The following is a 15,452-nucleotide window of genomic DNA, read 5'->3' as shown; positions in this document are numbered from 1 at the left end:
GCCTTTCAGGCTGGGGTGGGTGGGGTGTGAGGAGGAGGCCCTGTCTCGGTGAGTTCCCACGTCCTGGCCCCAGGTGGCTGCTATAAAGCACGGTCCTCGGGACTTTCGCTCTGTTTGGACCTGGTGTCTAGTCCCGATGCTGCCAGGGGCGCCACCTTTCAGCGCCCCCCTGCACTGCGGGAGGCGGGGATGAGGGGTGCTGCCTGGGCACGGCCTGCTGTGGGCCCCTCCCCGTGCCCCTGTGCTCGCGGCCCGTGGCCCCTTCTGTCCTCTCTACTCCTGACGATTGCTCAGAGCAGCGCTCTGATTTGGACGTCCACCCCGCTCAGGCCCGCCAGCTCTGTGGCAACAGCCTCACATTCCGGTCAGGGACCTGCGCTGAATGGCACTTACAGATGTGCATTTTTGTGTGCGTGTGTGTGTTTCAGAAACATTTGTGTAGCTACCCTGATCTCATATATTTATTATAATTAGTATCTATACCATTAAGCTCTACTTTTTGAGTCCGTTGATTGTGTTTTGGGTTTCTTTCCTACCTTTTAAGTAAAAATTTCCAAACATACAGCAAAGTGGAAGGAGTTTTACAGTGAGCACCTAGACGTGTACTTTGTGTGACGGTACGTGCAGGCCCGTGTGCTGACACCTTCTGTGTGTTTACGTGTCTGCGGGCCTGTCTTCTTGGAAGCCATTTCCTTTCAAAGTGTTCTTAACACACCGGTTTGCCATTGCATTTGGAGAATTAGAGCTGTGAACCCGGGTGACCACAACTGCTTTCGGGGGAAATGTGAAGAAAGGGTTGATGGTCAGATTTGGAGGGGAACCTCAGAGAAGGTTGGAGGGGGGACTTTGTAAGATCATGGTCAGCCCTGGGTTTCCAGACTCTTCCAGGGTCCAGACTGTGGGGTGGGGGGGGAGGGGAGTCCAAAGTCTGATCTAAATCTCATCTAAGTCAGGGGTGGGGGGAGACCCCAGGTACGTTCATGCTGAGGCAGACTCCTCTCCAGCTGTGAAGCTGTCCCGAATGCAATGATGGGGCACAGGACAGACATTCCCATTCCAAAGGGGAGCAACTGGAAGGAAGGGCCAGGGGCTACTGCATGGCTTGCTGTGGGAATTCGGAGAACAGAGCCCAAGATGGGAGGGGTGCAGGGCAGCGGCGGCTCCTCCTTTGAAATCCTTCTGCCCGCGCCCCCCCCCCCCGCCCCCCGCACACACACTCTGGGCCCATGCTGGGAGGGCAGGCCCCTGATCTCTGAAATGCCAGGAGCAGCAAGGGTGGGAACGGAGCTTTTCCTCGGGCCCTTCGCCGTGACCTGAGGTCGCTCTCGTTACAGATGGGCATCTGGGCTCTGGGCACGTGCAAGAGTCCCGGCTGGGGCACAGAGCGTGGGCGGCAGGGGAAGCGTGCAGATCTGTGAGGGGACCGGGCCCCACACAAGGAGACCTGTGCCTGGTCCTCTCAGACACCTGCCTCATTTCCCTCTCTGATCTACTCCAGCAGCTGCCCATGGTGTCCTTCCAGAACCTTCAGCCTCGTGAGCTGGAGGAAAGGCTGTCCTGAGGGGGCCAGGAGACTGTGGAAGCTGGAGTGGGAGTAGCCCGCAGGCCGGAGCCCCCAACCCTGAGGACAGCCGGCTCCAGGCAGGAGGAAGGCTTTGGGGTGCAGCCAGGAGGATGGCTGACCTGGGCATGGTCCCCAGTCTCCAGCGCAGCAACAGCAGTCTCTGCAAGACCAGGAGGTTGCAGTACCTGTTTGGCAACAGTGCAAAGGTGGGCTTCTGGGGGTCCGCAGGCGCCCATCGGCCGGGTCCACCAGAGCCCTGTGGGGCACAATGACCACCAGGGAGGGGTGTTTCCTGCCCGGGCAGAGGCTCAGCGGGGCTGGGGGAAAGGGGCCTGGAGAGAATGGTAAGTGGCCAGGTCTGTCCCCTCCCACGGGCTTCACAACCCCTTCATGTTCTTGGTCAGGTTGGGAGGGTGCTGGGTAAGCATGTCAGTCCTGTCCGGGGTCAGACTCATGGGAAGCCATCACCCCTGACATCCCTGATTTGACTGGGACGGCGCTGAGCACCACCCAAGTCCTGGACCAGATTCCCGGAGGCCCGGGACAAGACTGCAGAAGGGCGCGTTTGATTTGCTGGGCCCCTGGTCAGGTGGGCAAGAGGGCATCTCAGCTTGCTGTCTCGCCAGGACAGAGGCAGGTGTCCAGACCTTTATCCGTCACGTGGCTCTGTTCTCGAGGAAGGCAGTGTTAACAGAGAAACTGGAAGTTTTGGGAAGTGATCCTCCCGCTGGAACCCACACCTGAGAGCCTCAGCCGGGCCCCCCACCGCCATCCTGGGAAGAGGCCCCCAAAGCTGGACAGGGAGCTCAGCCATGTCCAGGAGCAGCGTAGGGTGTGCTCCCCCCGAATAGTGCTGTGATTGCCCAGGGGTCTCAAAGTGCCCTTTTTATCCTCAGCAAGAAAATCTCAGCTCGTGGGTCCCGCAGAATATCAAGAAGAAGGAGTGCGTGTACTTTGTGGAGAGCTCCAAACTGTCAGACGCGGGGTGAGTGGCGTGGCTGTGTGGCCTTGGGTGGCTGCGGCATTTCCGCTTACCCCTGGAGCTTGCTGGGGGGAGCAGCTTCACCCCGTCCTGCTTGCAGAAGAGGTGCAGAGAACTTAGGTGACCCGTCCAGGGTCATAATGGGACCCCTCTGCAGTGGTGCTTGGACTTGAACCCAGTTGGGCACCAGTGGCTGCCTCTAGAATGCTCATTTCCCTCTGGAGTCGAGAGTGTCACAGGTTCGGGGACCGCAAGGGGCCTCAGGGAGAGCCCACAAGCCAGGCCCCTCACCGGGGAGGGTGCCACATCCAGACAGGGACCCCTGACCGCAAAGCCCCTCCGCACCATTGTTGCCACCCCTCCCCATGGAGCCCAGGGCTCTGGTGTGGCCGCCACGACCACCTCCACCAGCAGCAGTGGCCACGGTGCCTCCATGCTGCGGGACACTTCACTCTGGGGCCGCTGGTCCCCCCCTGAGTCGGGGGGAGCCTGCGGGCAGCTCCGCAGGAACCTCGCGGGAGGCGTGGTGTGGCTTGGCGTTCCTTGCGGATGCACGGAGCATGTCTGTGTTCCTGCCTCCCCTGCGGCCACACCCGAGTCCGCACTGTGCCGGACAGGCCACGTCCTTTCTTACTTCTTCCACTCCTTCTTTGTGGCCAACGCTGCCTCTGCTGAGCAGCCCTCCCTGACTGCACTGGGAAGTAACCGCTCCCTCCCCACGCTCCATGTACCTGTCTTTCATACCAGTCGACTGCACCACGATTGTGTGGCTTTGTGGTGGCAGAGTCACCTTCTCTCTCCCCATCGTGGACCAATATCATGCAGCTCAACGTGTCACATGACGCGGGAGGAGCAGCCTGTGCGGGAAGGCCCTGTATGGGGAAGGTGGAGGGACGATGACACGGAGTCAGGCAGGAGTGGTCCCCAACGATGATGCCGTTCCTGGGGTCCTGTGGCATGCCCCGGTGTCGCCCTGCACACGTGTCGGGGTCACGCCCTGCACGTCCTGCACACGTGTTGGGGTTCATATCCTGCACACATGTCGGGGTGCACGCCCCGCACGTCCTGCACACGTGTCTGGGTGCACATCCTGCACACATGTTGGGGTGCACGCCCCGCACGTCCTGCACACGTGTCAGGGTGCATGCCCCGCACGTCCTGCACACGTGTCGGGGTTCACATCCTGCACACGTGTCGGGGTGCATGCCCCGCACGTCCTGCAAACGTGTCGGGGTTCATATCCTGCACACGTGTCGGGGTGCATGCCCCGCACGTCCTGCACACGTGTTGGGGTGCATGCCCCGCACGTCCTGCACACGTGTCGGGGTTCATATCCTGCACACGTGTCGGGGTGCACGCCCCGCACGTCCTGCACACGTGTTGGGGTTCACGCCCCGCACGTCCTGCACACGTGTCGGGGTCACGCCCCGCATGTCCTGCACATGTGTTGGGGTTCACGCCCTGCATGTCCTGCAAATGTGTCGGGGTTCATATCCTGCACACGTGTCGGGGTGCACGCCCCGCACGTCCTGCACACGTGTCGGGGTGCACACCCCGCACGTCCTGCACACGTGTCGGGGTTCACGCCCCTGGCTTGGCCCCGCTTCAGAGACGGGTCCTCACCTCTCAGTGCTGGGAGTAGACCCCTGAGCCGGACGGCTGCCAGCGTGCTCCAGCTCAGAGTGACCTCTGATACATGTGGCGGGTGGTTTCTAGGCCACATGGCTCAGTCTGACAACGTACAGAGAGAGCGTTGTGTCGAGGTTTCCGGTTTTAGTTATGTTAAAATAAGCTTGTGGACATAGCCTCAGAGAGAACTAGAGCCACCCAAAGTCCCCATACAGGACTCACTGGCTGCAGAGTCATTCTGAGACGTACCATGTCTGGTTTCCAGCTTGCAGGGTCTCCGGGGCGCCACCAATGGAACTCCGGACCCCTTCTTTGCTCTGAGTTACGACCCCGTGAGGAATGTCGACAGGGGTCAGCGAGGGCTGGGGGACACAGCTTGGGTTTGAGGCTGAAATGGGGCTTCCTACCCCTTTCCCCACATTGAAAAAGTGCTCAGGATGTGTTTGGTTCTGGAAATTTCCAGAAGCACCTTTATTAGCATCAGGTTTAATGCAGGGCGTGACACAGGGAGATAGCAGGTGGAGTGGCTCGTCCCCTTGGATGTTACATTGACGATTGGGGACCATGGGACCCGGTGAGGGCCAGAAAGTTGGGGGGCACCTAGAGGTATTTTATTCTGAGTACATGTCAGTGTAACTGGTTAACAGCAACTAGAATGAATGGAGTCCACTGTTTCCTGATTGGCCGTCTTATTGATGCATTTCCCTAAATTGTGTTTCAGAAGATTTAAATGAATGCGAACTCGGGGATAGGATTTATAGCTGGAAAGGGGAAGCAGGCTTCCGGAGGTCCTGGGGAGAGCTCCAGGGCCTGGGGTGTCAGGAACTGCAGGGAGGGCGGAAAGCTTGGCGAGGTGCGGCTGCGCGGAGGTTTTCCGTCCTCCGCCAACTGGGAACTCACCAGGCATGTTGGGGGTCCTAGAGGCGGCCAGTGTCTGGGTCACCGCCCGGAAGCACCAGTGGCCCTCAGATTGGGTCCTAGAGCACGTTCACTGAAGAAGAGAGCATCCTCATGATCTCTTACTTTCCTTCTCGAAGATTTGGGACCCCACGTGGCAAGAGTGGGGTCTGCGGCGCGGTCGGGTGCCTGGTGGTTGGGGCCGCCACCGCTGCCTGGCGCCCTGGTGAGCATGGAGGAGGACGGTGTGTCCGCAGCCTGCCACTCATCAGCGTGTTTCCCACGCGGAAGGTGCTCCCCGCAGGCGGGCAGGCCCCAGGGAGGAAGGGGGGTTGTTTCCAGGCAGAGGTGGGTGGTGGCGGCTGGTTTCTGGGGGTCCTCGAGGCCGCTCTACGAGTTCAGTGATTTGCTAAGACTTCTGGGACCCGGCAACAAGCTGTCACAGGGATGCACACCAGGCTCAGCAAGGGAAAACACACAAGCGGGGTCCAGAGACCCCCACGCGCAGGCTTGCGACGCTCTCCCCCTCCCGAAGGGCAGGCCAGCTGGGAAAAATGCAGGAAGCCGTGCGCCGTGTCTCTGTCCCACTAAGCCACTGGGGACTCAGTGCCCGGGGTTAGCCCTGTGGGCTGATCCCATAGGCACCTTTGCCTAGCACCCCCCAAATCCCAGGCCCTGAGGGAAAGCAGGTGTTCTGCATAAATCCCAGCGTCTGCGCGGTGTGGGCCCAGAGCAGGGCCCACGGGTCAGGGACTGCAGAGTGCTCTGAAAGCCGGTGGGCGGGGGCCAGCAGGGGCCAGCCGTGTGAGCAGGCCCCTCTGACCGCAGTGTCAGGCCTGCCGGGAGTGTGTCCTGCCCAGAGCCCTTCTCTTCTCGCCCATCAGACGGGTCCCTCCAGCAGGGAAGGTCCTCCCCATCACCAACGGAGCCTCAAAATAGATGTATTTCCACACTTTAAACATTTCCATCAAATGCGCTAGGGTCTCCCGCACCTTCTTCCAGACAGGAGCCCCCCGCCTCACCTGCCGTCTCTCATTAGTCCCGTGTCCCGAGGGTCCTGCTCAGCTCTGCCCTTCTCCCTACCACCACCCTGGACCGTCCCGCATTCTGTCATGTTTACCTCACGGCCCTGGCGTGTGGTTCTCTTCCCTGGAACACCAAATCCTCCGCCGTCGACGACACACAGACCGAAGTGGATGTTTTGGAAACGATCTTCAGTATGAGGCGAGCGTGCTCAGTGGGACAAGGTGCCTCTCCGGACGGCTGGGAGGGACCCAGACGGAGAGACTGAGCCGCTGCACGCTCCATCCTCCCACAGGGCTGGTGCTGGTGTTCCCCTTTATGCCCGTCTGGGCCAAGAGCCCCGCAGAAAAGCTCTGATTATTTCACTCTGGGCCAGTGGACTGGGTGCTGTTTCCTGCCTTGAGTCAGCTTGGGAAGCCACGTAGATTTAAGATCTAAGCTCAGCAGAGGGGCTGGCTCAGAGATCAGCTAAGGAGGTGGCCTGTCACAGGCTATTAGAGACGTAGAAGGTCTGGGGCAGCACTGGGCCAAGATAAAGAGCTGGGTCCTCATCCTGGTGGCTCCGTCCCTGCCGTGGACCATAGGTCGAGGACGTCACATAGCCCACATGTACCCCGAGATCATTGCAGGTCTGAGAGTGCCTTGAGTCCCCCTTAGGAGGTCTGTGAAGGAGGTCAGAGGGCACGCCCTGAGCTCGCCACGGGTGGGCCCTTGTGCTCAGAGCAGTGGGAGGCCCTGTGGTCACTCCACACAGCAGGAAGGGCAGCCCTGGAGGAGCCCAGGAGCACTGGGTACAGGGCAGGCTGTGGGTCTCTTAATTTTTTATTTAAATTCAATGTAGTTAACGTATACTGTATTATTAGTTTCAGGGGTAGAGGTCAGTGATTCATCAGTTGCATAGAACACCCACGTGCCCTCCTTAATGCCCATCACCCAGTTACCCCATTCCCCCATCCCTCTCCCCTCCAGCAACCCTCAGTTTGTTTCCTGTGATTCCTCTCGTGGTTTGTCTCCCTCTCGGACTACACCTTGTTTTGTTTTTCCTTCCCTTCCTCTATGCTCCTCTGTTTAGTTTCTTAAATTCCGCATATGAGTGAGATCATATGATAATTGTCTTTCCCTGATTAACTTACTTCACTTAGCATAAAACCCTCTAGTTCCATCCACGTCGTTGCAAATGACTAGCTTTCATTTTTTTTATGGCTGCAAAATATTCCATTGTGTATATGAACCACATCTTCTTTATCCATTCATCTGTTGACGGACATCATGGCTCTTTCCACAGTTTGGCTATTGTGGACGTTGCTGCTATAAACATTGGGGTGCATGTGCCCCTTCGGATCCCTACATTTGTATCTTTGGGGTAAATACCTAGTAGTGCAATTGCTGGGTCGTATGGTAGCTCTATTTTTCACTTCTTGAGGAACCTCCATACTGTTTTCCAGAGTGGCTGCACCAGCTTGCATTCCCACCAACAGTGTAGGAGGGTTCCCCTTTCTCCGCATCCGCCAACATCTGTCGTGTCCTGACTTGTTAATTTTAGCCATTCTGACTGGTGTGAGGTGGTATCTCATTGAGGTTTTGATTTGGATTTCCCTGATGCCAGGTGATGTTGAGCATCTTTTCATGTGTCTGTTGGCCATTTGGATGTCTTCTTTGCAGAAATGTCCGTTCATGTCTTCTGCCCATTTCTTGATTGGATTATTTGTTCTTTGGGTGTTGAGTTTGATGAGTTCTTTATAGATTTTGGATACTAGCCCTTTATCTGATATGTCATTTGCAAATATCTTCTCCCATTCTGTCGGTTGTCTTTTGGTTTTGTTGACTGTTTCCTTTGCTGTGCAAAAGCTTTTTATCTTGATGAAGTCCCAATAGTTCATTTTTGCTCTGGCTTCCCTTGCCTTTGGAGACGTGTCTAGCAAGAAGTTGCTGAGGCTGAGGTCACAGAAGTTGCAGCCTATGTTCTCCTCCAGTATTTTGATGGATTCCTGGCTCATGTTTAGGTCTTTCATCCATTTTGAGTCGATTTCTGTGTGTGGTGTAAGAGGCTGTGCATTTCTTAACCCATCCTTGGTGCTCTGCATGGTCAACTGTTTTGCGCTAGTTTTATCAATTATTTCTAGGGGCACCTGGGTGGCTCAGTTGGTTAGGCATCAGACTTTGGCTCAGGTTATGATCTCGGGGTCCTGGGATTGAGCCCTGCATTGGGCTCTGTGCTCAGCAGGGAGTCTGCTTATTGCTCTGCCCCTCCCCCGGCTCATGTGCACTCTCTCTCTTTCTCTCTCTCTCAAATAAATAAAATCTTTAAAAAATTATTTCTAGAACCTTGTTTGACCCTCAAAACATTTAGTAGGGTAGGGGTCAGGGAATGCACTGTTTTCCTTATCTACCAGCAGAGAAATGGAAAGCCAGCACATCTGGGACTGTGCACTGGGTAAGCGACAGGGCAGCCCAGCCGTCCTTTCCCTGTGCTACCTGGCCCCGGCCTCACCTGGCCCTGGTCTCACCTGGCCTTGGACTGGTTGTTCTGTCTCATTTGGATCTTGTCTTTCAGGTCACTTGGTACTAACAAAAAGTCAGAACCTAAAAATTCATGATTTCCAATTAAACAAGGTATAAAGAGCATGTTTATCTCCTCTCTCTCCTGTAGCCCCAGTGAATAGCAGTAAAGGAATAAAAAGTCTCAACCCATGAACATGAAGGAAATAAGAGAGGAGGTCATAGCTGACAGGAGGCATTGGTGAATTCTTGTGGGGAAAGCAGAAACCAGAGCGGGGAGTCCTAGAGATGGGGTTCTCCTGTAGCAGCACCCAGGTTAGGCCAGCTGGGCCCGGGACTGGGCTGCAGGGTGGGGGCCCCGTGCATCCTGCTGGGCCTGTGTCTAGAAGGTCCTGCTTGGAGCCTGCACCATCTGGGGATTTTTAACCTTTTTATTTTGGAATAATTATAGAGTTTGGGAAGTTGCAGAGACACAAAAGATATCTCCCCTGGTTCCACCACTGGTTACTCATGTCCTCTGCCCCTGTCACCCTAACCCCTGGCAGCCATGGATCTGTTCTTTATCCCTATAACTTTCTCACCTCGAGAATGTCACATGAGAATCCTACCCTACGTGGTCTTTTCAGTTTTTCCCTCAGCACAATGCCTTCAAGATCCACTTGTGTTGTGTGTGTCCAGTCTTCTCCTCTTCATTGCTGAGTGGTCCGGTCACTTCCAGCTTGCCACCATCATTATACTGGAAGTGAGATTTTTGAAAAAAACAAATAATTAGGTCTTATTTTTTTAACCCACTCTGCTGATCGGTGTTTTTTTAAATTGGCATATTTAGGACATTATATTTAATGTAATTATCAATATGTTAGGATTTAAGTCTGCTGCTGCATTTTTCTGTTTTCAGTTTGGTTTTTTTTTTGTTTTTCTTTTTCTGCGCTTCTGAGGGACTCAGATATCTCTTTGGAGTCCCATTTACCCTTCCTATTGTTCTTTCTTCCTTTCTGATATTCAACAATTTCACCTGCTATCACTCCATTTCTGTTAAGAGAATGTCCTTCATCCATCCTTTTTGGGTAGCTCTGTGGGTGATTCCCTTAGTTTTCCTGCATTTGAGGATGTCCAACTTCCACTTCCCGTGTGAATGATGTTTGCTGAGTAGAGAATTCTGGGTTGGAGGTTCTGGTTTTGTTTGCCACTTCCTCCTTGCACTTCTTTCTGGTTTCTGATAAGAAGTTGTTTGTTATTTGAGTGATTTCCCCCCAGTAGTTAAGGTGTCATTTCTGTCTTGCTGCGTTTAAGATTTTTTCTTTTGTCTTTGGTTTATAGACATTTGATTTCACGTATCCTGGCATACATGTCTTTGGGTTTATCATGTTTGGTGTTCCTTGAGATTCTTGAATTGTAGATTTATGTCTTCTTTCCAAATGCAGGAGATTTTGGCCGCTTTTTATGTTTCTTTGCTATTATAGGTAGTATTTTGTTTTGGTTTCAGTTTCTAATTGTTCGGTTTCTAATTGACATAGAATGGATTTATTTCTGTTGACGTTGTACCCTACAATTGTGTTGGACTCATTGTCAGTCTTACAGCTTTTTGTAGAGTCCTTAGGATTTTCTACACACCAAATTATGTCATTTGTGAATAAAGATAGCTTTACTTCTTTTCCTGTATGTGTGCCTTTTCTTTCCTTTCCCTCCTTCCCTCCTTTTTTCTTTTCTCTTCTTTCCTTTTTTTCCCCTTTTTTCTGCCATTCCATTAGCTAGGACCTCCAGTGCCATGCTGCACAGCAGAGTTGAGGGTCAACACCACTGTCTTGTCCCCAGTCTTCGTGACAAAGTACTCAGCCTTTCATCCTTGAGTATGATGTTAGCAGTAGGATTTTCACAGATGCTTTTTCACCAGGTCGAGAAAGTTCCCTTCCGTTCTTACTTTGTTGAGAGTCGCTATTATAAACGGGTGTTGAATTTGGTAAAACACTTTATGTACCCAAGCAAATGATCATTAGACTTTTTTTCCTTATTCTGTTAATATGATAACCCAACCTTGCATTGCTGGGAAAGCTCCCATTTGGTCATATTTTTTTTTTATTAACTTTTAAGTTTTAATTCCAGTATGGTTAATGTACAGTGTGATATTGGTTTCAGGTGTATAATATAGTGATTCAACCCTTCCATACATAACTCAGTGCTCATTGTGATTGGTCATAATTTCTTTACATGCTTTTCCAGCCCTGCCTCCTTTCTCTCTTCCCTCTGGGACTCTGATGACATGCATGTTTGGTCTTTCGTCATAGTTCTGCAGGTCCTAGAGGCTCCTCACTTAGTTGTTTATTTAGGTCTGTTTTCTCTCTGGTGTTTGTATTGGGTTATTTCTATGTTCTATCTTTAAGTTCATGGATTCTCTCCTCTGTCACCTTCATTCATTGGCTGAGTTCACCCACTGATTTTTTTTTTTTTTTGAAATTTGGTTGGTCAGTGCATTTTTTACTTCTAAATTTCCATTTGATGTACCTTCTATTTCTTTCCTGAGACTTTACATTTTTTCTTTTTTTTTCAAGCGTGTTCATGATTCCCTGGTAAAGCATTTTTAAGATAGCTACTGTAAAATCCTTGACAGTTAATCCTAACTTCTGTAACACCGTAACACCTTGGCATTGGTGGCCGCTGTCTTTGCTCATTCTGATGCAGATTTTCCCGATCCTGGTATGACTAGTGATTTTCAATTTGAAACTGTGATATTTGGGGTATGATATATAAGATTCTGCATCCTGTGTTTTAGCGGGTCGCCTATGACCTATCTGGGGAAGGGAGCCACTGCCTCATTATTGCCATGTGGGCAAAGAAGTCCAAGCCCCTCTCAGCCTGAGTTGATTCTTGGCAGGAAGGGGCTTCTTGTTCTTGTGGGTGTGGGAGGGATGCTCCGCTCCCCACTGGGCCTCCACTGACCCTGCTGCTGGGGGTGCCTCCTCACTGCTGGGGGCTGGAAGTCCTGACATCCCAGAGGGGAGCACAGGGGCACCTTGCTTCTCCAGTAACTGTGTGGTCTTTGCAGGAAGGTGGTGTGTGAGTGTGGATACACACGGCAACAACACTTGGAGGAGGCTATCAGGCCCCACACTTTGCAGGGCAAGGATTGGGACCTAAAAAAACATGTGCAGGAGATGCCAACAGACGCCTTTGGTGACCTTGTTTTCACGGGCCTGGGCCAGAAGGTGGGAAAGGTTGGTCCTCATCCCTCCATTGCTTTCACTGTGGACTCGTGTCAACCTTCCATGATCTGAGTGGCCAGGACTTCCTGGCATGGGAGAGAGAGGCTGGCTGAAACCCAAGGCATCCAGCCTGTCAGCACTAGGGGAGGGGTGGGCGGGGGCTCCACAAGGCTCACAGGAGACCCATGGTGCTCTGAGTTCTGGGTCACCACAGGGCAGGGTGAGCCTTGGGCTGGGTGCGTCCTACAGCAGAGAAGCTGGGTGGGGAGGGTGCTGTGGGCACGGGGCTGGGCCGAGGGAGCTGGGAAGATGGGGGCTGGTCTCCCCAGGGGTGGCCTGTCATCTCGCTGGGCCTTCGCCCCTTTCCCCTTCCTCTCAATCCTAATCCTACTTGGGTGTGGCCACTTTTACTCATTGACTCTAGACCCAGGGTGGGAGGTGTCCATCCCCTGGCTTGGGCTCTCGGGCATGGCTGCACTGCCGTCTCTGGGGCTGGGCTGGCCACTCGCTGACACAGGGTGTCCTCTGCTGTCCTCTGACTTCCCTGTAGTACATTCGCCTCTCCCAGGACACGCCCCCCAGCGTGATCTACCACCTCATGACCCAGTACTGGGGCCTGGACATCCCCAACCTCCTCATCTCGGTGACAGGCGGGGCCAAGGACTTCAACATGAAGCCCAGGCTGAAGAGTGTCTTCCGAAGAGGCCTGGTCAAGGTGGCCCAGACCACAGGTAGCACTTGGGGCTGGGAGCCGTGGGCGGGCTGAGCGGACAGCACGGGGTGCTGGGACTGGAGCAGTCCTCAGGGGTCACCGAGGCCATGCCCTGCCAGGTCAGACTCAGCCGGGCCTTGCGGGCCCACAGTGGCAGCTGCGAGGCTTGCTCGTGGGGTGGACATAGCTCTAGCAAGCTCCTGATGGCACCGCACTGCTCTATACCCACAGGAGGCCCGAGTTAACTGTGAGCCAATGTGGTGGCCAGTGGAGGAGCCTGGAGGTGGTTGTGTTAGTCGTGGGGATGTCGGTGAGGGTCTCTGTTAACCAGATCCCTGTTACCTCATCCCTCTGTCCACATCTGGGAAGGAGGGACTGCTGTGTGAGGTGACTGCCTCAGGGCTCCATGCCCCCCGAGGCCACACCTCGTGAGCCCAGGGCAGGGCCCGAGGCTGCGTGCGCTCCACAGGAGGCGGCCCTTGGCTCTCTCTCAGAGGGACGCTGGAGGAGTAGCCATGGTGCCCGTGGCCTCCAGGGGGGCTACACTGGGTAAGTTAACGGCAGGAGAGCGAGGGTTCTGGGTCCAGGTGAGACTGGGCCATCCAGGGGGACACTGACCCTCTTTCTAGGATCCGGTTTTAGCAGCATAGGAGGCCCACGCCCTCTGGTCCTTGCCCTGAAACAGAGGCTCAGTCTGAGTCCTCCTGGCCCGCGTCTCTTGGAGTCTCCTCAGCACGCGGGACTCGGCTAAGTGCAGCTGACCATCACCCAGGCACACTCGTGAGCTCGGCTGTGAACCTGTTAGGTGCTCACCTGTCCCCCAGGTCATCACAGGTGACAAGTCTTGATGGTCATCTTTTTCGCGTTCAGTAGCAATGTCCTGGCTGCCACGTCCCGGCCCCAAAGCCCGAGCCACGTGTTTGAGCTTGTTCCTTACGGCCACGCAGAGCTGGCTTCCGTGCCGTGGTCGTCATGGCCCTGGGAACAGGCGACCGCACAGCTGTGAACTCCACCCTTTGCCCGCGTTCCCAGCAGGCAACTGCAGGCCCATGGTGGCAGCTCTCCCCCATCTCCCTTCACCTGGGACACAGCTTAGGGGAGCAGACCCCACGGGGATCGGCTTTCTCATGGCAGGAGAGACGCAGCAAGAACAGCTGCGGCACAAATTCACAGCACCCAGGCCTGGCGTGCATGCTCCTCGCCTGCGTGCGGTGACCAAGCAGGTCCGCGGGCTGGGCCGTGGCTGGGAAGGGGGTGCCCTGCCGGGGCCACTGCAAGCCACGTGCCAATGGGCAGCGTGGCGGGGTGAGCAGGTCAGGAGTAGCGGAATAGTCCACCACACTCAGGCCCCAGGAACTGAGGGGAAGAAGGGACTTTTATGTCTTGGAGTAGAATTCAGACAAACGTGTTCCTGAGTCCAGGACAGAGAAGAAGCAACGGGCAGGTGGGGACAGAGGCCTGCTGTCCCCATTCTTGTCCCCACCGCCTACCTGAGCAGGTGGGAGACCTTGGCCCCCAGAGCCGCACCTTGAAGACAGAATCACAGTGTGGTTTCCTCCGTGGTCCTGGTTCTGAGACTTAGGCCTGGTGATGAGTTAGAGAGCCCTTGAGAAGGGGCCCGCAGATAAAGGGGAGTGAGCATGGGAAGCACACAGGGCCCTCGGCGTCAGGCTTGTGCGTGGCAGGTGCGCACCTCTGCTCCTCTCCCCAGGGGCCTGGATTATCACCGGCGGGACCCACACGGGCGTGATGAAGCAGGTGGGCAAGGCGGTGCGGGACTTCACCCTGAGCAGCAGCTACAATGAAGAAGAAGTCGTCACTGTCGGAATTGCCACGTGGGGTACCGTGCACAACCGGGAAGGCCTGATCCACCCCTCGGTGAGCTCGGCGACCTCCCCTGGGGCTCGGGGGCAGGGGAGGTGAGGTGTAGGATCCCAGCGCCCAGGCCTGCAGTGGACAGGCCACCGTCTGGACACCGGGGTAAATGCAGCGGAGAGGGAAGAGCCTGGACAGGGGCACAGGAGACCGGGGCTCATGCCCGGCTGCACCGCAGACCCTGGTGACTGGGGGAGGCAGCTAGCTCGGCTGGACTGCCTTACAACCACAGGACGGATCCACGTAGGAGCTGCTTCAGGGCCACCACAGGTCGTTGGAACAGCTGCTCAGATGAGACACGGATTCCGCAGAGGGCAGGGCGCGTCTGGGTTAGGGTGAGCCTAGGCTGTGTGATCCCAGAGCCTGAGAGAACCCTTGGAACCCCACACGCTGCAGTGTCTCCATCCCAGAACGGCTTCTGGCAGTCGCTGCCACGCCCGTGTGTTGCCGAGGGGGCGGTAGTGGGGGCCTTCGCTTGAACGCGGAGACTTGCGTTGGAAAAGATCATCGGGTTCCTCCGACGAGATTGTTGAAGGACACAGTGGATGTGGACAAGGAGCACAGGGCCACCTAACACACGGTCAGACACGTCCTGCGACACACGGGCCCATGACGGGCCCGTGAGTGGTAATTTACGCATGGGGGCCTCCTGGTTTCGGGGCCACGGCGCTGAGTGCCCTTTCCCAGGAAGATCCCTTCTGTGACGGTGACCCCTTTTCCATCACGGCTGCTGGTGACTGGCCAGGCTTTGTCCTCCTGTGTCAGAGCCGCAGGTGTGTTTAGAGGGACGGGACTGCTCCACCTTGCCTGCTCATTCCAGGGAGTGGAAACCCGAGGCCAAGAGAGATGGGGTGACTTCCGAGACCACTCTTGACTTTGTCCCCATGACAGCTCCCTGCCGTCCTCTGTGGACCACAGGGGACGTGTGCGCTGGCCCCTCAGCCGTCCCTCCTGGATCAGTGTCCAGGGGCTGCTGGAACCCGTGATCACAAACCTGGTGGCTGAGAGCAGCAGAAATGCATTCTTCCACTTCCGGAGGCCAGAGGTCTGGAATGAGCCTCCCTTGCCACA

At 55.4% G+C, this 15,452-nt stretch overlaps 1 protein-coding gene across 2 annotated transcripts in view; it reads left to right on the top strand.

Moving 5' to 3' along the window:
* TRPM2 (transient receptor potential cation channel subfamily M member 2) overlaps positions 1 to 15,452 on the top strand; it is a 57,144-nt gene that overhangs the window by 1,529 nt on the left and 40,163 nt on the right. Inside the window, exons 2-6 of one of the 2 annotated variants that reach the window (XM_064578042.1) lie at positions 1,499 to 1,770; positions 2,461 to 2,549; positions 11,638 to 11,806; positions 12,345 to 12,525; positions 14,218 to 14,384. In XM_064578042.1, the coding sequence (XP_064434112.1) occupies positions 1,675 to 1,770; positions 2,461 to 2,549; positions 11,638 to 11,806; positions 12,345 to 12,525; positions 14,218 to 14,384 (702 nt within the window). In that variant the 5' untranslated portion in view covers positions 1,499 to 1,674. Of the gene's footprint in view, positions 1 to 1,498; positions 1,771 to 2,460; positions 2,550 to 11,637; positions 11,807 to 12,344; positions 12,526 to 14,217; positions 14,385 to 15,452 lie in introns of those variants that run through there. The other variant, XM_045902362.3, reaches the window with a different exon arrangement.

This window comes from Mirounga angustirostris, unplaced genomic scaffold, assembly GCF_029215605.1.
Source record: "Mirounga angustirostris isolate CCGP_5_RB_7025 unplaced genomic scaffold, mMirAng1.0.hap1 SCAF_1, whole genome shotgun sequence".
NCBI lineage: Eukaryota > Metazoa > Chordata > Mammalia > Carnivora > Phocidae > Mirounga > Mirounga angustirostris.
This window is presented reverse-complemented; position numbering and strand designations above follow the sequence as displayed.